This window comes from Balaenoptera borealis, assembly GCF_965194805.1.
Source record: "Balaenoptera borealis genome assembly, chromosome: 7".
In the NCBI taxonomy this organism is placed as follows: Eukaryota; Metazoa; Chordata; class Mammalia; order Artiodactyla; family Balaenopteridae; genus Balaenoptera; species Balaenoptera borealis.
Window position 1 is genome coordinate 101,487,405 of NC_138864.1, and position 26,615 is coordinate 101,514,019.

Sequence of the window (26,615 nt, forward strand, 5' to 3'; positions counted from 1 at the left end):
AATGTTTTCTAAAGTGATTTCTAAAGTTATTACAGATTCCTTTGCTATCAAGAGGGTATAGACGTCTTGGATGCTTTATGTATTCACCACCTTTGCTATTGTAAGAATTTTAATTTGTCCAATTGGTTGGGTATGAAAGTGGATCTCACTGTGGTGATATTTTGTATTTTGATGATTACTAAGAAGGTTAAGCATCTTTTTACATGTATATGGGCAGTTTGATTTCCTTCTCTGTAATTCCTTATCAAGTTTTTACCTGTTTTTCAATTAGTTTTGTTTTGTCATTTCTTTTTGTTTTATAAATTTCTTTATATATATTGGATGTATGTGGGATAACACAAATTATATGTGTTGAATGTTTTAGCTATTCTAGGCATTGTAAATACCTTCTGTATACTCACTGTATACTTAGTAGCTCCATTTTCTTACTGTAAAATTTCTTAGTCTGAAAAATTCATGTAGTATGAAAGTAAATGAGGAATTTAGAGAATCCATAGACGCAAGTGCTGGCAAAAACACTGTGTACAAGAAAGACAAATCGATACAGATTAAGTGCCCTACATACGAACGAGTTCCGATCTGAGAGCATGTTTGTAAGTCCAATTTGTTCATAAATCCAACAAAGTTAGCCTAGGTACCCAACTAACACAATCAGCTATATACCACTGCTTTTATGCTTGCTTGCGGACATCCTGGGCTTGAAATATAGATACTGTACTACTGTACCCTATACAGTACTGTACAGTAAAGTACACAAAAGCACAACCACTTGTAGAGGATGCACACACGTGACAATGTACGTGACAATGTACAGCCAGACACGTGAACTAACTTATGTGATTGGACATGCGAACGCACGTTTGCAACTTTGAAAGTTTGAAACGTGAAGGTTCGTATGTAGGGGACTTACTGTACAGAATATATATCTCTTCCAGCAAAGACAACATGATGTCCTCCATGCGGAAGGAGTCCAATGTAATCAGCGTATCACCAGCTGGTCACCTTGTCCCATAGTACCATGCCAGAGGCTCTGCATGAGATTCTAGTATTGGCTAGGAGGTCATTCATCCACGAAAACCACATCAGTCTTAGTGAAAGGGAAATCTATTGATCCCATGCATAACACTCTGTTTTCCATGATAGAATGATAGAATGTGAATTCCAGGAAGATAAAAAAATATGGGTGTTAATTCCTATTGCATACCCTGCACCTAAGCTGGCGCCTTGCACTTTGAATGAATCAATGAAATAATGAATGAATACTGAGTTTTAGTTCTGGTTTTCTTGGGACTTGGAGTGACTATACAATGATGAGGTAATCTCTCCCTTTTAAGTATTGCCTTTCAATTAACCCGTGCATATATATGTTTCTTCTCACTATCTGAAATATCCTAACCAATATAAATTTTCAATTGTCTTTTATCCTCAACATTTTGCTCCTCAAGAGAGTAACAGGTTCACTGATTCTCTTCCTTTACATTCTTTTACATAAACTGAAAATTATTTAATTGTTTCATTGTAGAATTATTTAATTCTACAAAAGGTTTAAAGCTCTATATTGTAATGGGATTAGTCCTGGAATCAAACTAAAAAGAACAGTATAAACAATGCAATTAATGCTTTATGGTGATAGGATTATGAATGTTTAGGGGGGAAATGTTTTCTGATATGACACAACTTACTGTAAAATATTTTTAAGTGAAAATTTAAATTGAATCCAAGTATTCAGAATGTATAACATAATCTTGTTTACCATCACCCAGTTTCAACAATGATTAATTCATGGCCAATTTTATTGATCTGTACTTACACCCCTTCCCTTCTCCTGTATTATTTTTAAGCAAATTCCAGGTATCTTATAACTTCACCCTTAAATAGTTGAATACATAGCTCTAAAAGAGCTATTTTTTAACAAAATCACAATGCTTTTTTCATATCTTAAAAAGTAAACATAATTCCTTAATTTTATTAAACACCTAGTCAGTGTTCAAATTTCCAGTAGTCTCAGATGTCATAAATGACTTTCATTTTTATAGTTTATTTTATTGACTTGGGATTGAAATAAGATTTACATGTAGCAATTGATTATTAATGGCAACTGTTTTTAGCAACTGTTAAAATAAATAGCTGTGTTAAAAACATAGCAACTGTCTTTAAAATCTCTTTTAACTGGTAGGTTTTCTTGTTCTGCTGTCCTGGTCCCCTTCCTCCTCTCTTTCCCTCCCCCTGCCCACTGCCCCTCCACTCTCTTCTCTTTTTCTAGCTCTCCCTCTGCCACTCTCCCTTACTACTGTTTGTTGAAGAAACTGGGTTGTTTGTTCCACAGAGGTTTGTTCCAAACTTTGGTTTTAGCTGAAATTTTTAAAAATGCAAATCTTATTCAGAAATTTGTGTAAACAATTTACAGGTGTAGAATGTTTCACCAACTCCAGATTTGGTTCACATTTAACTGAAAAATTACCTTTCTATGGTGAGCTATCAAAAGACATTACTATATTTGTTACTATGATTCAAGGGCTCCGCATTGGTCTGAACTTTTAGATTTCTCACACGTAAAAAGTGTATATTATTGTTATCAAGAAGAAGAGAGTTAAATCAAACTGAAGATCTGTTCTTCATGTGAGTATAGATTTCTAGCTCCAGTTAGGAACTGGTACGTGATGCTTTCTCTCCCCACTCCCACACCTTTGTACCCATGAGCAACATTTGTTTGACAGCAAAATATTAGCCCTGGAGACTTGTACTGACAGAATTTTATTTCATCTTTATTTAGTAACTTGATCTCCATACGACCAATAGCAACATGACTTCATGTGACACCAATATCACCTCGAACTTGAACAGAAAATGTACACAGTTATTTGTGATAACTTTGTACCCATTCAAGTGCATGATGGATTTTGACTTTTCTTCAAAGTTCATTATGGGCAACATGTCACAATACAAGCAGAAATAATATAATAGCAGAGGTAGATTTTCCTATCAGGGTCATTTAAACACCAAGCTTCCTCTTCTCTATTGCCTGGAGTGAGTAACCTATCCTGGTTTGAACTGCCAATTGCTTCAACACCAAGAGAATACAAATGACCAGTGTGTAGATTAATATAGCTTTGTTTTTAGTTAGTCTGCCTGGAGCTGGAATGGACATATGCACTGACTTCTAGAAACAATGAAATTTATAATAAGGTATCTTATTATACTTATAAATATGATTTATTTTTTGGTTTTTAATTAACCTAATGGAAACATATAATTTCTTGTGTGAAAGTAATATGTGTTTTTGGCAAAAACATAGCAAAAAGGCAATGTTTTTCAGGGCCAGGCAACAACTTCATATTCTTACCCACTGAGATTTAGGTTTGTCTTTAATTTTTATACTTTTTAAAATGTACTGTTTGGTAACAGTAAGTCATGATCATGATCGCTTAAAATCATAAACTTTATGTGTAATAAAGGTTCTACCCATTAAAAGTGTTTATAAAGTGACCAAAAAAATTTCTGTAAGAAATAAACCCTAATTTTGAATTTGAGATCATTTGTATTTTATATTGTATATTTGGGGGTGAATATTTTGCAAAGACAAAACATCCCATTACAGTCATAATTTAACCACTGCTTTGAGCTGTCACCAAATCTAACAAAATTATGATGCCTGACATTGTTACCTGCCACTAACATAAGGGGCATCTATCAAACAGTGTGCACAGTTCTGGGACTCATGATTCCATTGCACCTTGTGGGTTCATTTTTTCCACATTTGGAAAGGAGCAAAGTTCTATGAGAGGCTCACTAAGCTTCAGACTTCATGAACAAGTAACTACTTTGATGAGGCCCCTAAAAATGCTTTCATTTACTATTGAAAACTTGACACTTCACTCCTAATCTTGCATGATAATAACTTGTTCTCAAACTAAATTTTTTTAAAGTCGAACATATTATATCCTTTGGGAAGAGACTATTAGAAATCAGAATTTGGGATCTGGGTTAAAATACAATCCGTAGGAATTAACTACTTACGTTATTAATTCCATTCTATATTCTGATTTCCCAAACTGAACAAAACACAAGGCCCCAGGGCAATAACTTTCTAAAACTGGTTCCTGCAGTCCGATAGGCCGCCTTCCTCTGTACCAAAAGTTAACTCCAACAGACAGCTGGAGATAAAACATTTCCCTCTGCAGATGATCTGAACACTGGCCACTCTTCCTTCCTAAACATGAGAGAATTTGCTGGCTAACTTCAAGAAAAGAGAAGGTGTATGGGGATGAGCCAATTTGCTATTCATACCATTGGGGTGCCTATTTCATGAATGAACATAAACATTTATGTAAGCACACACAAATACAAACATACAGGTTAGATAGTGAAGGGGCACCTTTTCACATTTGTTGGAGGTGGGAGAATTGTAAGGTCTTCCACTGACTATTAGCTAAGTATCCCTCTTCATCAATTTTTAACACCCCCCTCCCAGTCACCACCGCTCCAACTAATCTCTAAGCTCATCCTATCTTTAAGGAGATTCTCCTTGATGTTTAGTGAGCTCTAACAGCTTTGTCATAAGTCAAAGTTCATCGATAATTCACCTCCTGACAAGTAGTTCTCCTGAGTGCCTATTTTAGAGGATTTCCTTTTGGCTTCTCCTACTTAATCACCACTACTTCAGGCTACTCAAACCTGTGACCAGACAGACAACTGTTTCCTTTGCCTGCCTTCTCTGGAACTGTTGCCCCATCCCAAATCAGACCTGCGCAAAGTCAGTCCAGATTACAATAACGGGTCCCCTATATGCTCCCACCTCCCCCAACAGGCCAATTCTATCCTTCCATAGCAGACTTCTTGTTCAATATGTCAAAGCACACTGGCAGGGGCTAAAAGGTGGGAGTACCACATATAAGTACTTCCTAACTGTAAGTATTTTATGGCTTAGTAATTTTCCTCAACAATGTTCATTTTCTTTTCCACCAGTGAAATTGTGTCACCTTGAAAGTCTGGGAGAATTACATCCTGGGGTTTTGAGAATAAGTTCAAATACTTATGGAGAATAAATTCAAGAGACAAAAGCCATTTTCTGCCCTTTATAGTTACCCCTGACCTCATTCTGTTTACTCAAAGAGAACAAACGCTTTCAAGATCCGACTAAGTCACCTCGAAAAGGTGGCCACCCATAAGCTACCAGCCATTTCCGCCAGGATCCCTGGGGCACAGGCAGCTGTGAGGGAATTCGACAAGCACCTGGAACCGGATTTGTCCACTTGGCTGTGATATTCAGGAGAAATGGCACTTCTGCCAGCCTCGAAGATTCAGAATTCACCCAACTATGGAATTTCAAAACTCTCTCTTTCTGAAGTCAAATCTAACACGGATCTAGTCTCAGCAAAGAATAAGGTGGGGTATGGGGAAGTCAGGAAAAGAGAAAGGTAGGGATTCGATCTACTGATTGCTGGATTGGGACTTAAAAGTCCCAGTGCCCGAGGGCTTGCGTCCTGGGGCAAGAGCTGGGAAGTCTGGACCCGACGCCTGCGCGTGGAATCAGGAATTCCCTGTTCTCAGGACCCCTCCGGTCCAGCTCCGTGCCCAGGATCTTGGAGTCCCCCAACCCGAGAGTGGCCGCAGTGGAACTTGGCTCGGATGTCCCGTGGGGCCCGCTCACCCGCTCGTCCGCGGTCGCCTCACCCAGGGTGTCTATCACCTCTCGGACTCGGGCCGCCGAGGAGGCCCTCGGGTCGTCGGCTCTCGGCGCCCGGAGTGGTCAATCCTTCCCCCACCTGGAAATGCGGGCTCTGGTTGCCAAGGAAATCGCCGCCTCGCCCCGGCGGTGCCCCCTACCCATCTCCCCTTCGTCCCGCCTGTCGCCTCCTGTCTCCGCATTTCCTTGAGCGCCCCCCCCCCCAAGACGTACAAAAGTGAGGCAGGAGAGCAAATTTAAACGCGTTCCCCACGCCTCTCCTGCGACCGTCGAGGCGCTCGGAGAGCCGGCGAGGCCGCCCCGGGGTGGGGGGCGGGGAGGGGACCCTGCGGCCGCGGTGCGGATCCGCGGTGGATTCTCCGCAGCGGCCAGGCCCGGCGGGAGCTCGAGGCCGAGGGAGGGGCCGAGACGCACCCCCGAGGCAGGCGGGGCTGCGGGGACCCCTGCGGCCCACTCCCCCCAGTCTCTCTCCCCGGATGTGGCCCCGCTGCAGCAGGGTGGCTGGGCTGGGCTGGGAGCTTGTCTGGCAGCTTCTACTGAGCAGCTAATAGTATAACAACCCGGCTTTGATAAATCTGAACTAATTACCCCTCTTAATTAAAGTCTTTAGCAGTTGTTTCACTGTTTTGGCAAGAAAACAGGAGAGACTTGCAGTTAGAAAACACCAGAGCCCGAGCTCACAGCGGAGATGCTGATTAACACTTGAAGCATTTCAAGGACCTGGCACCCGCCACGGTTTGGTTTTCATCCATTTTTCCTCCTTGAATGGAAGTATATTCGTCTATAAACATATACACACACATAAAAACATGCAGACTCCCTTTGCCAGCTATGTACAAGTCAGTGTGTGCCTTCAGGATGCGAACAGTAAGACCCCCGTCTACATGATATCATTGTAACGTGTGTGTGGGGACGTAGATTACACACAGCTCCTATAGATATGTTGTTCCCACTTAACTTTGCACTGCAAATATATCAGATGGTCCAGGACAAAGACGTGCTTCTGTTAGAAAGCTCCACATCTTCTGTCTCTGAACTTATCGAATTTCATTACTTTACCAAAGTTGTAACTATTTGGAGAGACTATTATTTGCTCTTGGTGAATTTTTCAGATGAAACATTGGGTGATACTAACCCAGGGTTGAACTTTTTAAAAAGGAAGAAAGAAGGCTGAGGGGGTCAGAATCAGTGATCCCCAGCTGAATAATATGAACAGAGCCCTGAAGGTTGTTGATTAAATAAGCACGTTCCAAGGATTTATTTCCAACAGTCAATGAATCAATTTTCACGTGCAAGAATCAAAACCAAAATTCAAATTTATCCATAATGAACCATCCTTATCTAATGTGTATGTGTTTGTATGTGAGTGTGTGCTGATGAATGTGGAATGTGCCTTTACAGGCACACATATCTATGCGTGTATATATAACATACACACAGAATTGGGGTTTTTTGTTTTTGTTTTTTTTAACCTCAGGGAAAGAGGCAATGGTAATAAACAATCGGCAGGCATCTTGAGACCACAGAATCAACACAATGGAAATATATACAATAATAAAATTAAAATGGTGCAGCATTCCCGGGTAGGATAATACAGATCTCAATAAATACAGCAGATATTTGTTTTTAAAAAACAAAACAAAACAAACACGATCTCTCCACCCGAGATGAAAAGTCTTTGCAAATTAAAAAAAAAATCAGAAAACAAACTCCCAAATTTTCTCATAATTGTTAGTGCCTACATAGAATATAATACACAAAACCATTTAGCAGGTGCATGCAAGAGGCGAAAGGCCGGGGAATGCAGAGGCTTCTGGCTGGCGCTAATGTGTAAGGACCAACATGCCCTGGGTTCTACAGGTGAGCTTGGGTAGAGAGGTCCAGCTCTATCCCGCCGCTGTCTCAGTAGTGGGGACCCCGGCTGGGGCTAGGAAGGGACTTCGGCCTTGATCACTGGTGGCCCGGGGGGAACCCAGGCTGCAGGGGCCCAGGGGGCGGCAGCGGCGGCAGCGGCGCGGGCGACGGCTGCTGCAGAGGGGGGGACGGGTCCGCTCCCGGCTCCACAGCAGAGGTGCGGGGCAGCCCCAGGCCGCTGTCGTGCAGCTTGCGGACGTGCTTCTTGAGGTCAAAGTTCCTGCAGAAGCCCTTGCCGCACGTGGGGCAGGTGAAGGGCTTCTTGTCATTGTGGGTGTGCATGTGGAAGGTGAGGTTGTAAATCTGGTGGAAAGCCTTGTTGCAGATATTGCACTTGAACTGCTTCTCCCCGCTGTGGGTCAACTTGTGGTTTTTGTAATTCCCTGAAACAGACAAATGACAGGGACGTGGATCTGAAAAGAGAGGTTGGAACGGGAGGAGCAGACGATTGAAGGACAACGAGTCGAGAGAATAGGGGCCACAGCTCGGAGGGCCGGTGCAGTTCTATGCTGCCCCCCTGCACTTCGCTCCCCAAATTTATTTTTAAACATCAACAGTGAGGTCGTTCCCTCCACGTTTTAATACAACAGTTATTAATCCAATTCTATAAAAACGAGAACAAGCGGTTAAAGAGAGATGCCCCCTCTGTATATGAGCCATACCTTTCTCTAGTACTCATCGCACTTGAGGGTAGGAGGTTGGAATGGCAACACATGTGCTGGTAACTAGCTGCACTTAACAAATCGTTTTCTGAACTACCCCCCAAAGTTGAGGGCTTTCAGTAAGACTACTGTGAAAGACAACACCTCCTGGGTTCTATACCTTTTTGATGAAATCCTTTGCCACAGAATTCACACACAAATGGTTTGTAGCCTGCGTGTATTCGGGTATGCGTGTTTAAAGTAGAACTTCTATTAAATGCTTTGCCACACTGGTTACATTTATGAGGTTTTTCCTAAGCGGAAAGGAGAAAAAGCAGAGAAGTTATTTTGCTATTCAGTGGAGTCTTAAAAACTCAAAAACACTGTAATGCTCTCCCTCATGCTTTTAAGCAGAACAAAGGCAAACAATACCTGGCATTTCCCCCTCTTCCAGATGGCACATTTTAAACAAACCTTACGCTACAGAGTAAGAGTTTATCGGCCATTTAAAAAAAAACAAACCGTTCGGAAATAAACCAGGTGAAATTGAGACAGCCGAACACACCTGGGTGTGAATGATCTTGTGCCTGCACAGGGTGCTGGCTTGCCGGAAGCCCTTTCCACAAACTTTGCAAACGAAGGGTCTGGCTCCTGTGTGCACTGGCATGTGACGGGTTAAGTTATAGTGCGCGTTAAAGACCTTAAACACAAGTACAACAGGTTAGCTCAACAAGCACTTGGAGATCAAACCAGGCAGAGGGAGGGGAGGGAGGTGATAACGTTATAACAAGTGTATACAAATAATTACAAAATAAAATCAAATGTGGAAAGAAGGAAGGGAGGAAGGGAGGGAGGAAGGGAGGAAGGAAGGAAGGAAGGAAGGGAGGAAGGAAGGAAGGAAGGGAGGAAGGGAGGAAGGGAGGAAGGGAGGAAGGGAGGGAGGGAGGAAGGAAGGGAGGAAGGAAGAGAGGAAGGGAGGAAGGAAGGGAGGCAGGAAGGAAGGAAGGAAGGCCACCCCCCACCCTTACACAGTACTTGCCTTTCCACACACTTCGCAAGTGAAAACTTTGGGCTTGGTATGAGGAGCGCCTCGGCTGAAGTCAGAGGTTTTGAACGCTATTTTTTCCGACAGGAGCTGGGCGCTTTCTTTCATGTAATGCTGCAGCTGAGCCTGGGATAAGTCTTTGAAAGCTACTCCCGAGGGGTACTTCTCCACCGCCGGGACCACCAGTTTATTCCTTTCGGCTAAATACGTTTTTGGCTGCGGGTGCAAAGGGGAACTGAGGAAGTAGGAGGCCACCGGGTGGATGTTAACGCCGGCCGCCGGGTGGCACGGGCCGTCGCCTCGATTCAGGTAGCACAGGGCTCCCATGGCGTGGAAGGAAGAATGGTTGACCACCCGCGGCCTTACCAGCTTGTACTGCTGCAGCGGGAGCGCGTCGCGGGCCAGGTCGCCCTTGAGACTCAGCGCGCAGTTGAGCAGGTCGCTGCAGCTGAACGCGGGCGCCGCGGGCGCTTCCGCAGGCGCAGCCGGAGCCTCCAGACTCGCCTTCCGCGGCTCCGAGCCCGTCATTCCCGCCTTGGGGCTCGTGTCGTACGCCACGGGCACGAAGGGGATCATGCAGGGGGTCGACGAGTTAAGATGCAGAGAGTGCTTGGGGTCCCCCTTGGGCACGGCTCCCTGCAGGAAGTGGGGGACGGGCAGGGCTTTGGGCTCGGGGGTGCGTGCCATGATTCTTTCGATGGAGAAAGCCAAGGGTTTGGAGGTGTTCATCATGCTGCCCCGGGCCGGAGCGGTCGCTAACATTTTGGCAGTCGCGTCGTGGCAGCTACTGTCCATGTCTGAGTCTCCAGCGTCCGTCAGCCGGGGCCGGGCTGCGCCGTCGTTGCCTTGTTCCCTGCTTGTCACAGACCTGCGGAGAGGGGGACGGGCACCATCACCACCGGCAGCCTCCTCCTCCTCCTCCTCCCCAGAATCACCAGCCGAACCTGCCTGCCCAGCCCAATGGACTCCTGCCAGCCCATCGCAGAGTTCTTGGCGCACCAATGACTCGGGGACAATCACTACTTATTTCTATCAATAGAAAGTGTTGTGTCAATAACGCAGCCAAGATCTCGCCAATCGTTAACTTCCAAGAGGAGAAGGTAAACTAGATAATTGCTCAATTCGCTTCCAACACTCAACAGGAAAACTTTTTTTTTTTTTCCTCTGCAGTCAGTGACTACTTTTCATTGGTGAGTGAGGTTCCCCCGCCCAGAAGAGGCGGGGGGCGCTCTCCGAGGCGCGGCGGACCGTCGCCTCCGCGCACACACTCGCCGGTGGACACTTTGCTACCCTCCGCGCGCCCCCCCCCCTTTTGCTTTTTCCTGTCTTTTAAACTCTCAATCTGCTTAACCGGGCTTTAGAGGCCAAGCAAATCTGAGATCAATTTTCTCGTTTAGCTCTAAATGACATCATCTAAAATCATTGTACAAGGGCTAAATAAGGAAACAGACTCGAATTCAGGGGCAAACACCAGGCTATATTTATCAAACGCCAGGCTCTAGAAAGCCGCGGCCAGGAAGCCTCCGGCGGGAGAAATCCGAGCCTTCCCGGCATGGTTCCGCCGGGCCCGAGGTGGGCCCGGGTCGGAGCCCCGCTGCCTCCTCCGCAGTCCTCTTTCTTCCTCTAGGGCCTGGGGCTGAGGGCTCCTGGAATCCCGGAGTCTCCGTGGCCTGAACCGAGTCTGGACCATTTGGAAGACGCCAGCAGGTAACTGGCCTCCCCGCAAAGCCCCTGAGAATTAAAGGCCTTGGGAGGCTTGTTTTGTGTTTGTAGGTTTTGTAAGCGCGATGCCGTGACCTAAGCTTGGGAAAGACACGCTCCATCCACAAAGTTGAGGAGGAATTGCAAGGAATAAGCGGGTGTCACACCAAAAGAAACCTCGGCTAGGGCTAGACACCCTCCCCCACACCCACCAAACACACACGCGCGCTTTTTGGCGTTTCCATTGAGAGCCCGGAAAGAGAGTCTTTCTTTCAGTACTTGCGCTCAGCTAGAGCTCTCTCGGAGCATTTAAAATCCTGAATGTTGGGCAGAGAAAGGAAGCAACCTACTGATTCCCTCCCCCAACCTCCCGACTGCTGGTGTCCGCACGCCTCCTCAAAGCAGCGCGGGCGGCAGCCAGGGTGTGTGCGCGCTCGGGGGCGACGAGCACCGCGAGCTGCCTGCACGCCTGTCGCGGCCTCAGCCGCGCTTTCGCCTCCCAGAGAGCGCGCGGAGACTAGGACCCGCAATGCCCCCCATCAAGGCGCCCTCCGGGTCTGGCGCCTGGGCCAAAACTCCCGGGGAGGAGCTGTAGAGAGAAAGGAATGTTCCCGGAAGGCTCCGGTGGCAGCGACTCCGGCAGCGCGGGTTCGCATAGCTTAGGCGGGCGCCGCCCGGAGCGCGCCGCGAGCAGCAGCGCGCACCGTCCTCGTCGCTCCCCTTGGCAAGCCTGCAATCGTGCGGAGCTTAGCCCTGGGGCCAGGTGTGCTAGCGCCGGGCGTGCCCTAGCCGCTACACCGGGAGGACGCGGTAGCCGGGAGACCGCGCCAGGAGGCAGAGGAAGAGCATAGAGATGCCAGCTCCGGGCCTTGCGGCCTGCCCGCCCCTGTGAGTGGCCGCCCGCAGCAGCCCAGGGTGCCATCTACCTGGTGAGTTACCCCGAGTGGGTGCTTGTAGAACGGGTGGTGACGCGCGCCAGACATCGGGCCAAGCGGGTGTGGGCGTCCTCTTCCAGCAGGAGCGGTGGAAACGGTCGGCAGTGGGAGGCTGGATGCAAGCGGACTAGAAACCCTGGGATTGTTGAGCCGCTGACCAAATTACACACCAGATGCAAAGCTGGACCCCAAACGGAGGAAATCGACCTCAAAATAGTCCCTCTTCCCTACCCCATTGCCCAGCACAGGCCAGGGACCACTCTCTCTGGCTTTTCCTGGGGGGTCTGCCCCGCCCCCGCCAGGCGGGCCAAGAAGGGTGGAAACCGAGATAGTCTGGGCTGGGAGCGCGCCCGATGCCCAACCGCGAAGCAGAGCAGCCGGATGGGTGGCGAGGAAACCCAATTGCTGGGGAAATGGGGGAGGAGGCGCGAGTCCGCTTGTAAGTTGAAGGCAGCCAAAGGGCCAGGTGGGGGAAAGGTCCGGTTGCGACCGGCCTTAGCAACCAAGCCTGCAAGTGCCTGGTTTCAGGTCTCGAGGTGGCGTCGGGCTTGGAGGACAGATGCAGCGGTAGAGAAGTGCAGAATGAGGCGAGCGCAGAGCGCGGGGCCCGGGTCCAGGAAGAGGCGCCACACCCCAGCGGCGCTTTGGGGCGGTTTGAGGCCCAGGAGCAGTCGCCCAGGGTGCTCCCAGGCTGGAAATTTTCTTTCCGTTTGCTGCTGGGGCCGCAGAACCTGTCTCCTCTTCTCCCCTACTCAGACAAAGAGCGCGGGACAGCTTTGCTAGGGGAAAGTGGGGGCGGGTCCCGCCACAGATGGGTCGCGGTTAAGACTTTAATTGCTGCCTTTTGGGGGCGGATCAGGTTTCCTTTCCTACCTGCCGCTTCCCAGCATCGAAGAATCCCCCGCCTGCTGCCCTCCTCCGAGGCAGGGCCAGGTTTAAAGGAAAAAGCAAAGAAGCACGAAACTGCCCGACTCTGGAAAGCTTTGCAGCGCCCAGCTGACATGTACAACTCACCCGCTTCCGGAGCGTTACCTGCCTTCTTGACTGCCACCAGTTTGTTTTACGTTCGTCGCGTGTCCCTCCCTCCTCTTCCCCTCCCCCACTTCCTCCTCCTTAACGGCAAAAGAGCCTTGGTTTGACCTCGGTAAATTTCTCCTTCGTTGGACAGTGAACTAAAAAGGAAAATTATTGGCTAAGGGGTATACGTGTTTTGTATGGCTAATATTTCAGTAGTTTGCTTTCCACTGGTCTTTTTGGGATTTGCCTTTTTGACAAGTGTTGTTTGAAAGTATAGTGTCATTTGAGTAACACAAATATCGCAAAGTAGCAATTATACCCTTCCTTTACTAGTGCAGAGCTTCCTAATCCTAAAGACTGAAGAGGTTCTTTACAAATCCAGGTCTTGTTATTCCAACATTTGTTGATGAGTGTTTTCCATTTAAAACCTAACCTATATGTTAATTTTTTAAAATCTCTATTAAGTAAGGATTGTCTTAAACAAAATGCACAATGTATTCAGCAAAGTCTTGCATTTTATTAACAAATCTATCCAGTACTTTGGGTTTTTTTCCAAATACATTTGAAAAATAACAACAACAAAAATACCACCAATGAAAGCAGAGCTTATCTGACAAATTTAGAAGCTTCTAAAACAGTTCAACACTTTAAAATTATTTATTAAAAGAATGCAAAGGAGACTTGTTTGTTTTGTTAATGGCAAAATAGAAACTCAGTTATAGTTTCTTTGGATTTTCTTGGAGAATCCTATAATCCACCCTTTTTCTCATCAGAGCTGATGATTAAGTTCCCTCCCCTTCCCAGCCTTGGAAAGCCAGTATTCATTTGCTCTACTACTTTAAATCCTTGGGGAAGGTGAGTTTTAATGTTTCGTTTATCCTGCATGAGATGTCCTAAGGGAAGTAGAAAAACCTTTGGTACAAAGAGACCAGGAAACAAACTCTGAGTTAAGACTTTCTGAGAAAATAAGAAAGAAGTTCTACTCCGCTAAAGTAATTTAAAGTTCTCTTTTTCCTGGGGAACCTGATTTTGATCTCAATGCTTCCTAAACTATGTTCTTGATATTTTTCAAGAACTTGCATAATTTTCACATGCTTTTGATTTACATCCCTGTCATAAGGAAATGAAGTTTCTGGTCATGATTATTGCAGTCTGCAATAAAAGACAATATAATAGAATCATCAATTGCCAAATAATCCACAATTTTTAATCTCTTCTCTTTAATGTCATCAAATACTGTTGACTATTTTAAAAATAAAAAATGGACTGGGAATTATTCAGCCTTCTGCCAAGTGCACTAATTCATCCCTGGTCACGCTTTTAAGGTTTTCAGGCCTTTCCAACAACATCTACCACCCCGGCCTCTTTTTCAAAAGCAACAATCCAGCTTTCCTTTTGCTCCTTATTAACTACTGCAAGTTAAAAAAAGGGAGAGAAGATTATTATTATGATGACCCCCCTTTCCCAGGCATTCAGATTCATCCACACTTTTTCCTATTTAATAAATAGCACCAAGGGCAACGTACCTTCCTTCTAGAGGAGGAAAAACATTCCTAAATTCTTCTACAGTTTTGCTCAGTCTTTATCTCCGACTGGTCTTTTGTTATTTCTTGTGTGTGATGGAGGCGGGTGATGGACTAGGACACAAATAGGAAGGGTCTGCAAGGTTCAAGGAAAGAGTCTTGTTGAGTTCCTCTGATTAATTACTGAATACACAGTGAGAGCTAACTTTCCAGTACATTAACAAATACATGGGCCACAAGTTCATATTTAAGGCTACTGCTTTTGCTTTTAGTTAGCAAATAAAGAATTCTTGCTAATTTCATATAGCGCGTGAAAGGCAGTAAGTATCACAGGCTAGGACTATAGGAGGCATCAGTTAACTCGCAGAGCCCTCTTTTCTTTGGGGGTAGGAGAGGTGGGAATATGGCTTGTTTATCTCTAGGTCTTTGTTGTTACTATTTCTTTCATACTAGGATTTCCCTTAAACCTAGTGAAATTATTCTCCTCAAAACAGCATTTGCATATTAAGTCAGTTTGTGAAAGTAAATGAAGAGCCCCAAAGGTGAGAGCTGGTAATGAGCTGGCAGGCATTACAGACTCCGATCACCTGCCCTGGGTTTGTTTCTGCCCCTCCACTAATGCTGGGCTTTTTCTCACCCGTTCCCACAGGTCTGTGAGATGTTTTCCCTCCAGACTACCAGGCTCCGACTCAGGGCTGGATTTGACGGAAAAAGAAGTCTATAAACAAGCAACCCAATTTCTCCAAGTTATTCGAGGAGCTGCCCAGAAGTCAAGCGACAAAACCCAGCAAAGTTTTGGTTGCAATTTACAACGGTGTTATTGAAACCCGGGAAGTAGACAGTTAGAAGAGGATGCCCCAAGTATGCTCTCTTGCCCTACACTGATAGCTCGTTATGCAATTGGCCGATTAGCATTTTGCCGCAGTCCCCAGGTAGTTTTTTCAAAGTCATTTTGTGGTCAAAATAAAAACTATATTTAACACAGCGCTGCTCTTTCCTTGATACTACCCACGAGATTTAGAGCGGTTTTAATGTTATTTTCAAACTTTCTTATCTCTCACACGAAATAAAAGTCGACAGTGGCCATTCAAATAACACAGAGCAAAGAATGAGCTTAGAGAAATGGAGAAGCAATCGAGGTAAATCAAAATCTTGGGGCGAGAAATCTCTGACAGCCGTTTATAAATTCAGTTACCTCCCGGACCCCGGCCGTCGCAGCGCCCCGCGCCGACCCTCTGCCTCGGCCGCCTGGGCCTCCATCACAGCGGCGGCCTCGGCGCCCCCTGCCCTGGCCTCCGAGGGAGACTGCGTCCGGCCGTCGGCGTGGGAGCTGGGGCGCCCTCCTCACTCCCGAAGCGCTGGCCCGCGCTGAGCCAGGTGACAGAAGCCCGAAGGGAAACAGAAAAGCTGACCCACTCTCCCCGGCCGGGCTCTCTACTCATTGGCTCTTGCTCCCGAGTCCCAAACAGGAAAAATGACGTTGGCAAGGCCTAGGGCGACCAGGCTCCGTGCGGTGGCCTTGGAGGGGCCCGGGGGGCGATGGCTCCTGGCGCCTGGAGGGGACTGGGACCTGGGGCGCCCCTCGGCTAGCCCGACCTTCCCTTCCCGCCCGCCGCGCGGTGCGGTGCGCGTCCAGCTGGGCTCCGGGCCCCGGCGAGGTCGCCGGGGTGCCGGGTCCGCCAGCATCGCGCGGTCGCCGACCCGGTCCCTCTGACCTCGGGCCTCGGGGACCGCCACCGACCCCGCGGGCTCCGCGGCCCCTTCGGGGCTCGATCGCGCTCCTCCCCCTCCACGCGCACCCCCGCGGCTCCCTCTCCCGCCCCTCCCCTAGGCTGCGAGAAAGGGGGGAGTCTCCAAAATCTCCAAAGAGTTTCGGGAGGGGGGAGGGGCTGCCGGATCGGGTTTAAAGACCCAGTAACAGATGGCAGAGAACTTCTGTTTGAAAAGTTTTTGAACAGCACACTCGCTAATAGACTTGCTTTGACGACTCAGAGCGTAACTGAAGGGTCATTTAATCTAGATGTCAGGTGAAAGAAAACAGGCCTGACGCTGTGGCACGCCCAAGAAGGAACTAGAGCATCTTTTTGACTAGTTTTGCCTGTCATTTTGAGGTTCCCAGCAAACACTTTCTTAAGCCAATTTTAAATGGGGGCGAAGGGGGTGCAGCCCTGTGTTCTCCCCAAACCTGTCACGTCCATTCCCGTACCGTATGTTCGTGCCCACTCCTCACCCCCCAACCCCGCGAATCTTCCTTTCAGAGCCGTTTCGCTTGTCCTTACAATTAGTTGGTGTCTTCTGAAAGTCCTGGGAAATGAGAGAGAGTTTTCTAACTAGATTCTCCTGTTTTAAGACATTTTCCTTCTACCTTCGCCTCTCGGCCCATCCTCCAATTTGTCCTTTTATTCGGGTTCCTGAGCTCTCCCTGTCAATCCCTTTTTTCCCCCCTTCAAAGGAGGAGATGGGACGGCTGTCCCCAGAGCACAATGCCCCCGCGGCCACCTCCAGCAGGCCTCCCCAGTCCCGAAGGGGAGGAATCGCTCAGCCACTGGCCGGCCCCTTTTTCTCAGGGGGGCTGGACGCTCTTCTGCGATTCCCCCCCCCCCCGCCTCCCTCCCTAAGGCCTCTCTCGGACCAGATCCTACAGGCGTTGACCCTGTTTCAAGAGTTGAGCTGTAATATCCACGCCGAGGAGATCCCAAGATGAGGCTTGATCCGTCGTTAAGGAATCTGACTTTTACAGTGTTAGGTTAAATCATTGCCTTCTTTGTTTGAAGTAATTGGGAAGTCATTTTTCTTTTTCTCTTCCCACCGTCTCCTCCTTAAGTTCAGTTGATTCTTTGAATTTCACCAGCAGTGGGTCTGCTGCCCTCAGAGTTTCCCATCAGTCTCACAGAGGAAGAGAGTGCTGGAAACACCGCGAAGCTAAGCGGCCCGAGTCCGTGTGAACGCTGACTACAGGGGAACAGCGTCTGGCGGCCCGCGGTGACCTCCAGGGCCGGCCGCCTGATGTCACGAACGCTGCCCCCGCCGCGGCTCCCGGGGCCCGGGTTGGCGGCTCTGTTTCCCTGCCGACCCGCGGGGTGGAGGGTGGGAAGCAAAGCTGGGTCCGGGGAAAAAAGCGCGAGGAAGAAACGAAGCTGTGAATCATTCAAAGACTGAATGGGGTCGGTTCCAGTTGCAAGTGGAGGAGGGGGGGACCCTCCTCGATCTAACCCTGTGATTCACAGCTTTTCAGAAATTTACATAATACAAGGGCGTGGATGTAAACCTAAAGGACAAAAATATGAATTCGACAGCACATGTTCCATTATTCGCACCATGGGCCTGGATATGTTCCCGGCGTTGGCATAGTAGCTGATTCCCCGAGCTTTTTACTCATGACGGAGAGTAACTGAACTTTCACAACAGTGTTGAAAGGAGAGGCAGAGAGGGAGGAAAAAAAGGGAGAGAGACAGAGAAATTGGCTTTAGTGACTCTGATTTAGATTTCTTACTGACGGCAAAAGAGTTTTAAAAATTGAGAGCATATGCTGTGTTCAAAAGGCAGTGGGCATGATGGTAATTGGGGTCCCTCACTTTCCAAAGGATCTGTTCCCCTTTGATTTGGCTAACATGGACCTTTTATTTGAAAAGCAAATTCATTACCCTTTAATATTAATAGGACATTCCAATTCATTATTTCCCTAGATAAGTGAAGGCCACAACATCTACTGAGAGGCCCTGCTGTCAACTGGGCTCCAGCTGGCCAACTCAAATGTAAGATCAAAAAGTAAGACGTGGCAGCTACAAAATACACGTGATTGCTGTCTTGCCTTTTGGACTAGTATTTTTGTTTTGTTTTGTTCCTTCTGCATTTGAACTCAGATACCACTAATAAATGCAAATTCTGGAGCCCTGCTGGAGGCATTTTCTTAATGATTCCCTGTGGAACACCGGGCATGGGGAAATCCAAGGGTAAGGTTTGTGGGATCCCAGCGTCCTCTTATTTTAGCGGGAAGGCTGCAGCAGTGCAGGTGCCCTTGGTCTCGTGCTGTGCCTCGGCCAAGTGCATCTGGCATCCGGTCCATCTGCGGGTGAGCAGTGGAGCCCTCCCCTCTTGCTTAGTGGCGGACGTGGTGGTCACTGGAGATCGGAAAGAGGAAACGCCTTTCTTCTCCCATCTCTGCCTTTCTGCATCTTACTGCTCTTCCAGCCTCCCTCTTCTCTCCAAAACCTATGTGCAAAATTGGCCATATTCTCTCTCATTCAGTCCAACCCATCAGTAGTTTGCAGTTATTTTAACTTAATTTCTAGAGCTTTTCGTTAAACCTGTATGGGCAGGAACTTAAGAGGAGAAATCATCTACTTTTTCAAGTATGCAGTGAATTCTGCCTTCACTAACCACTCCCCCCCTGCAATTGCTGCCCCATAAAGGGTAAATAATAATCCTCTTTTCTCCTCTTTGTCCCCTTCTATCCTTTTAAAACTTGTTTCTTCAATTATCCATTGAAGTTGAGAACGTTTCCTCAGTTCTAAGAAACTTCTTTTTCATTAAGTACTCCTACCACCGATGTGTCCCAGGAATTTTGAGGGCTGAAATAAATGATGCCGGTTTCCTGTCCTGCTTTAGCCTTCTAGCCAGGGAGTGCCAGCCTGGGGAGGGCCACCCAGCCAGTGGACTCCTTGTTAACCCGAACGGATGGTGGCAGTTCCCCTTTGCCTTGTTTTTCTGTAAAATGGGACTAAATCAAAGCCCACTTCATTCTTGGGAGGCTTTGAGATTGAAAGGAGATTTAAAAATAAAACTACTTTACATGTGAAAAGCTATCCATCACCTTGTTAAAAACTTAAGCTATAAAATTTTCCCAAATATTTTTCAGACAACTGTATTTAAAAACAACGCTTCTGCTCAGTGATTTGCTTTCTGGTTATATACATGGAAATGTTAAAATACAGATTAAAAAATCACATTTGCTAAATTATTTTTCACAACCTTGAGGACTTCCCTTATCCTTGGGGGCCTGCTCTCCCACGTCCAGTCTTGAGTTCCCCAGGGGACAATTTCTTCTGTAGATTTGTGAATTACCCTTTCACAAAAGCTTTTCAAAAATCCCAATTTGATTAAAGCTTCTCTTTCGAAGCTGTTATTTCTAAAATTAATCAACTTCCTGATAGACTATCATGATTATATGAAAGAACACACCAAGCAATCACCCAATGTAACAAAAAACTGGGCAGTTTGAATGAGTGACAGTGAATGAGCGTCTTCAATATAGCAACTTTGTGGTGTGTTTAAAAAAATTATTACCCAGCTTTGGGGTATGTGTGTAGGTCAGGGACACCTAACAAAAGCCCTCCCCTGACACAATCTACTGCTATCCTAGCATTTCCATATTTCACTTTCTACGTTTTGAAATCCAGTCCTATTGGGTTCTGACCTTTTACTAATGTAACCCTCTTTAAGGAAACTTTTTCTACCTCCCTAGCAAAATCTCCTTCCAAGGTTACAATTAGTTTTGCTTCCTTGGCATTTTAAGGAAGTACCCTAAACAACAAACTTCAGCATTTAAAGTTTTCTTTCTGTCAATCACACCCAAGAGAGGTGTTACCAGTTGGGTGTCAGGAAGGAGGCAGTGTTAAAAGGCAAACTAGAATTGACTTAAAGTAGAAAAAGAAATAATTTGACACACCACTTTCAATTTTTGCAAAGGTACATATTATGTGTAGGAGCTCCATAAACAAGCCTGTGCCAGGGACCAGGAAAGAGTATCTACTCTGCCTGATGGTTCTTGTTTGAAATCAACTCTTCACTTCCTCTCAGACCAGAGAACCACTGATCCTAGGGATGGACCACGTGAAAGGAGATTTCAGACAACTCTAGACTATGCTTATTGGCTGATTTATTTATTTATTAAAAATAAATTTATTTATTTTGGCTGCCTTGGGTCTTCGTTGTTGCGCGTGGGCTTTCTCTAGTTGCGGTGAGCGGGGGCTACTCTTCGTTGCGGTGCGCGGGCTTCTCATTGCAGTGGTTTCTCTTGCTGCCGGAGCACGGGCTCTAGGCACGTGGGCTTCAGAAGTTGTGGCACACGGGCTTCAGTAGTTGTGGCTCGCGGGCTCTAGAGCGCAGGCTCAGTAGTTGTGGCCCACGGGCTTAGTTGCTCCCCGTGTCCCCTGCATTGGCAGGCGGATTCTTAACCACTGCACCACCAGGGAAGCCTGATTTATTTTTTTTAATCGCACTGCAAATAAGCACACAAATACAGCCACCCGCAGTGTAAAGTTGCAAAGTAGGGGAGATTAAAGGCAACGTGGCATTCCGGAGTGGGAGGGTCGGCGTGGGGCATGAAATCCTGTTTCTTAGGTCTGGAACTCAGGAAGCTGCAAGCAGGCTATCTTAAATGAATGATGGGGAAGGGGAACATCTCTCCAGTTAAAAAAAGCAGCTCTAGTCCTGGCACAGAGCAGGGCGCGATATCTTTCCCTTTGGTGAGTGATCAGTCTCTCCCTCCTCCAGGCCACCGCGTGCCTGGCCCCGGCACCACCTGGGCTCGCACCTCCCTCGCCACGGACATCCTGGCTTGTGACCCTGGGCGCGCCCTCGGCCCCGCGCTGGGTCTCTACGCTATTGGCGTTTCCCTGACGGCTTCGAAGGGCGGTCAGTTCAACACTCCGGAGCACGGAGCGTGCTAGCTGTCGTCCTCAGAGCCTGCCGTTTTTTACTCTGTTGCCACGGCTGAGGTCACCTTGGGGCGCGCCGGGGCGGCCTTCGGTCTCCTCTGCCTCACCCCCGGGGCTGCTTCGCATTTTCCCGTGCCGTGTGCGCATCTCTGGGCTGAGACGCAGGACGCCATTTAAGGCCTCCTTAAATCTGGGAAAACACTAATGAACACCAGTTTGCCCTTGAAATTCTCTTGAACTCAACCTATTGGGCACAGGCAGAGGCCTGGGATTCCTCGCTTGTGGTCCGACACCCCCCCCCCCATCATAACCTTTCGGTTTCGGAGGCCCTGACCGACGAACAATATCCTCATGTGGACCCAAAGACACGTCTCCAGCCGCCTCCCCTCCTAACTGCAGCTCCAGGGGCTGCTCTCGGAATACTGGCCCTTTTGGGAGACCGTCGACTTGCCCCTCCCGGTCTCCTCTCCTCCCACTAGGCTGGCTGTATAAATAACCCTGAAACTGGACAGTTCTAGCCAGTCCACGGACACGCCAGGGACGGAGCCGAAGATCTGCCGAGATGACTGTGACCCTGTGCCAACCCGGCGAGAACTGGTTGGTGCGAGTGGTGGTGTATGTTGGCAGGGGCAGGCCTCCCACAATTTCTTCCGAATCCACCCCTACATGAAGAAAGAGTCAACAATGGCCACAACTTATACGCATCACCTTCCTTATTGAGAGCCCGCTTCACAGAGAGGTTACCTAACTTGCCCAAGGACGCAGAGCTCGGAGGCGGGGAAGACGGGTAGCCGTTGGTCCTCAAACCCAGGCTTTCCTGGCTCTAAGGCCCTGGCCCCTTACGGTTTCCCAAGCTGTGTCACGTGCACACGTTTCTGGGTAGATCTTTAAATCGGGGTCTTTTTCAACTTGGGAAACACATCGAATTCTTGTCTTACTTCCTTTCTCTCGGCTGTACACACTCACAGTCTAGTGCCTCCTTCTCCCTTAAAACGATCACGTACTGCGCCTGGATAGAGGCTGTGGCTGACCGTCACCGTGACTTCTAGAACCCAGGCTCAGAGCTTTGCGCTCACAGCCTGCACTCGCCTCTGGCCCCTTAAAGTATCAAACTTCAGCGTTACAGAGAAGGGCAGCTGAAGGCACATCTGCCCCGCATCTACCAGCCCACGCGGCGGGAGGCGGAGAGGCGTGGGGAGGAAGCCTCGCCCTGGGCTCCCGGGGTTGGGGTGAAGCGCTCCGGAGCCGTCGCTGCTGCGGGGTCGCAACTGCTCTTTGCCTCTGGCCTGCTGCCCAGGTCCCTGGGCTTGACTCCATCTGCAGCTAAATTCCGGGGCCAAACGAGCCGCCGGCCTTTCCCTAAGGTTCCTGCGGGTCCAGCGATCTGGACTTAAAGGGAAAAGGAGACCCACGCCCACGGCGTCTCCCTGCACAGCACCAGGGAGGGGATGGGGACTCAGTGTAAAGGCGGGATGAGCCCCATCCTCCCGAATCCCCCCAAACGAGGCCCCGGAATTCCGCACAAACCCCGCGGGGCTGGGACGGGTGGAGGGCTGCGGGCGGGGCCGGGGTTGCGGTGAAGGGCGAGCGCGGAGCGCGCGGGGCCCGACTCGGTCGCTCTCCGGCCGCGTAGCTGCCCCGCCAGCGGCGCGTGAACAACTCTCGGGGAACATCGATTTGTCACCTCCCTTTAGGGACCCGGACCGGGAAATTTCCATTTTCTGTGTTGGGAGTAAGAAATGAAAGCGATCGAGCTCTTGCTCTAATTTCTTCCATCGGTCCTTCTACCAAAGGCGTGGCGGGAGGGGCTCGGAAGACCCCGGGCTTTCGCGGGGTGGCTCGGGGCGCGCCCCTCTCGGGAGGCCGCCGCGCGGCAGTGGGGAGGGGTTTCGCGGTCCAGGAATGGCGATGGCGGAGGGGCCGCTTTTCCACCAAGGGCACCTTCCCGGAGCTCACGGACCCCCTCACCCACGATCGCCGCGGGACCAGGCCGGCTGTGACCCTGGGGGCGCGGGGCGAGCCCCGAGACACTTTGCATGGGCGCTTACTGCAAAAGTAGCAGGAAATCCTTTCTCCAGAGCGAGGGACAATGAACAAGAACTAAGGGGAATTCAAGTGGAAAAATCCGTGAATACAAGAACGACCCACAGCTGGAGCTGAGAGGTTTACGTTAAGCTCAGTGTGGTTCTTTCCCTTTACGGGAAAAAGGCATTATTATTTTTCTCCAACAAGAGCTTGGAGAAACCTTCCCTCTAGGTGTGTTCTTTAACAAACTGATTCCGGCTGGACATTAGACTGTATTAGTTATTTTCTCCTGCAACATTCACCAAACTGGCCAAAGAATGCATTTTTTTTTTTTTGTCTTTCCCCTTCCCCAAGACCGTTTAGGAGAGTAGAGCTATTTCTTTGAAGTTAAAAATGATTTTCCTTTCAAAAATTGTACATTTGTTAGGTTTTCAATTACATTCTTTTTAAAAAGTTTTTGTTTTGTTTTGTCTTGTTTTAAAGAACACTTGGTGTCCTTTAATAGACAGATGCTTGGGCATTCACTCTCACAGCAATACATACCGATGAACAATTATGAAGTCATTTCAAGCAATCTGCAGTTATGTTGAAGAGCATTTCTGGGCAAAAGCCCCAAACTAACTTTTCATTCTTTTTCAGGGTGACTTTATAAATTTCTCTCCATACACCCCTCTGTGGCTCAAAGGTTAGTCCACACCGTCCTAAAAAAGCTGTGAGCATCTCCACTACCTGCCCTTGATTGCTACTGTCCTCTCCCTGCAAGCCAGTGGAGGCTGGAGTGGGGGTGGAAGGTTTTAGAAATCTGGGTGTCCAAGGCAAGCAGCAGAGAATACCCAAATCTGGAGAGAAGCTACAAGAGGCTGACCAGCAAAGAGGGCCAGTGGGCAGGTTAAATAGGTCAGGTCAGCAGGGAGACCCTGCTGGCCCCAAGTACTTTCCCCTGTAACACACACTTTCCCCTTTATTTCCAAATTCTATCAGCTAGATATTTCCTTTTAAAAAAAAATATATAGATGGCTAAGGGTTATATATGGCTAATCAGTTATTCATACCTTAGGACAAGATGGGCCAGTTACTCTGAGATAAGCTGTATCAAAGAAATAGACATTCGGTATAAAGGAAAAGAAGGGTGGGTAAGTTCCAAGTAGAGAGCAATTTGAGCTGTGCAGAGCCCGCTTGGGGAGGGTACCATTGGGGATTTGAGGGTAGCCTGACTAGACACCTGAGGGCTTGAGAAAGGATAGTATTGGCATGAGGGTGGAGAAGAAAGGGAAGGACAAGCATTCCAAGACAAACTGCCTTTCAACAATACTGAGCTGGTAGAGTGGGTCTCTAATCCAGGAAAGGAGAAGAAATTTCCATTCATGTTTATCTTGTAGCACAGGGTCTCTTACCCCTAGGACCCAGAATTGAGCCCAAACAATATTATATAATAACTGTGGATTAAATAGGTTTTTGTGGGCTAGTCTAGGTCAGGCACCAGAATAAATTTGGAGGGCCAAGAAGTTGTTTCACTTCCAAAGCTTCAGAACTTATGTTTACACAAATTCAGGGGTACCTTCACTTATTCTGCATTAACTCACTTCATTTAAAAACTACTTATGAATGAATGCTGGCATATTTTTGAAAAAAATACAAGACTTAAAATTCAAAGATAAATTACAATTTAAAATTGTAGCCAGAAAATACTTTGGGGGAAGAAAAACTGTTAATATGTCAATTGCTAGTTAACATTACTAGCATTTCTAGTATTACTCATTATTAACACTAATTGCTAATGTTAACTAATAATACACAATCTATGAGTATGTAGTCAACATCAGCTTTGCTATGGAAATATGCTCTCATATTTAACTAGTTCTTTTAACAAGTGTGAGTGCCTACTAGATGGAAAGTAGTGTTAATATCTTTTACTCATTTGACTGTAAACAAACACAATAAAAACACAGAGCCAAATTGTTGAGATGGTTATAATGCTGCAAACATATTTTACTGTATTTAATTTATACAAGTCTAATAAGTACATAAGTGGTTAGGACCAAGTGGACTTTTATTGCCTGCAAGCTGTTACACTTAGTAGTAGGAGAATATGGTATTTTGACGACAGCACACTTACTACCCCACACTTTGGGATTTTTTATACTTGAAGGAAAAAATGTTCAGAATGGAACAAGACACAAGCCCATTGGATAATCTAGTCTATATTTGGGTTTGGCGATCCTTTAAGCCCAGGAAGACCAATTCAGAGTACTAAGAACCAACGTTAAAGTTTTAACACACATCACAACAATGATAAATTAACTAGGAAACAAACCTTGCACGTAAATGATAAACTGTCAAGTACACACCATTTTAACAAGGGTACATACAATAGAGCCGGCACAATGATGAAAAGTGGCTTATTCTCACAATGTTGTATCATGAGAAATACATATTTCACTTCACACAAGCGACATGACTTTGATGTAATTACAGAAAAAAAAGTCGAATCTTCTTTAAAAAAAAAAAAAAGTTCATGTTCCAATCACAGTGCCAAAGATCATTTTAGATCAAGCTACACAAAAAAGGCTGATCTTCTTCAAAAAAATACTTGGCATTTTCTCTTTTAACTCTGCTTCAGGTTAACTTTTTAAAATGTAGAGTGAAATACAAGCATTTATATTTGGTCCAAACAATCAATGTCATTACAAGGACAGGTACAAAATAAACAATGTCAAGGTCCTCCTTCCTTCTGCAGAGCTGCATTTTATTAGCCTTCTTCTTCTTCATCACTGTCTTTCATCGTGATGCCCTGAAGTCCTCCTCCTTCCGAAACAGAAGCTGTAGCCTCCTCTACTGTTAAACGTCTGTGCAGGGTGTCATAGGTCTTACTGTTCAGGGTGACTTCCAACACACCCTGCAATCGGAAGTCCCTATAGGTTTTCTAGAGGAAGGAGAGAGAATTTGCTTAGATCCCTTACGGATTATATGTCTGGATGTATTTGTGTATGTCTAAATGTATATATACTCAGTTGGCATTTCAGAAATGATCTTGGACAATTCACTAATGGATTCGGATTGTAGCTGCCCAGGCCAGTCATCCTGTTGGTGTAGGTTCTGGGGAGCAAATGAAATGAGAGACTTTTGATAGTGCTATTCAAACTAGAATCACTCTGAGTAGATCAAAATGTTGTGACTGTCAGATGACAAATGAGCTTTTTTTCCCCCAAATATTACTAATTGCACAGAATTTACTATTTGAATAACCTGTAACAAAGGTAAAATGATATGTACTTATGTACATTTTCAATATGAAGGAATTCTTAGTTTTTCAATTGAGGAGCCTTTATTTTAGTATTGAAAAATACGTTGCATTTTATAAAATGCATTAGGTTTTTGGGGGAGGTGTGCGGAGGGAAGAGGATTAATCCTATTAACACTAAAACAAGTTTGCATTTTCAGCGTTTGTGAATTATAAAGTTTATTTATA

General features: G+C 47.0%; 2 protein-coding genes and 1 long non-coding RNA gene across 25 annotated transcripts in view; 1 reads left to right on the forward strand and 2 right to left on the reverse strand.

Annotated features, from left to right (window-relative positions):
* Positions 1-6,718: 6,718 nt before the first annotated feature.
* FEZF1 (FEZ family zinc finger 1) lies at positions 6,719-12,037 on the reverse strand. Of its 4 annotated transcripts, XM_082399556.1 has the most exons (6): positions 11,914-12,037; positions 9,653-10,154; positions 9,281-9,502; positions 8,807-8,941; positions 8,423-8,555; positions 6,719-7,983 (listed from the first exon to the last, which is right to left on the reverse strand). In XM_082399556.1, the coding sequence occupies exons 2-6, from the start codon at positions 10,079-10,081 to the stop codon at positions 7,637-7,639; spliced, it is 1,266 nt and encodes a 421-aa protein (XP_082255682.1). In that variant the 5' UTR covers positions 10,082-10,154; positions 11,914-12,037; the 3' UTR covers positions 6,719-7,636. The 4 variants fall into 4 exon arrangements, with proteins under 4 accessions (XP_082255682.1, XP_082255680.1, XP_082255681.1 ...); XM_082399554.1 differs by having other exon boundaries at positions 9,281-10,154; XM_082399555.1 differs by lacking the exon at positions 11,914-12,037 and adding an exon at positions 10,738-10,988 and having other exon boundaries at positions 9,281-10,154.
* LOC309632258 lies at positions 11,000-15,447 on the forward strand. Its single transcript, XR_014246819.1, has 2 exons — positions 11,000-11,916; positions 15,112-15,447. It is a non-coding gene; the product is annotated as an uncharacterized lncRNA (long non-coding RNA).
* Positions 15,448-25,647: 10,200 nt separating this feature from the next.
* CADPS2 (calcium dependent secretion activator 2) overlaps positions 25,648-26,615 on the reverse strand; it is a 549,410-nt gene continuing 548,442 nt past the window's right edge. For all 20 annotated transcript variants that reach the window (XM_082399988.1, XM_082399986.1, XM_082399984.1 and 17 more), the window contains one exon: positions 25,648-26,069. In XM_082399988.1, coding sequence (XP_082256114.1) covers positions 25,896-26,069 — 174 coding nt within the window. In that variant the 3' untranslated portion in view covers positions 25,648-25,895. The remainder of the gene's footprint in view (positions 26,070-26,615) is intronic.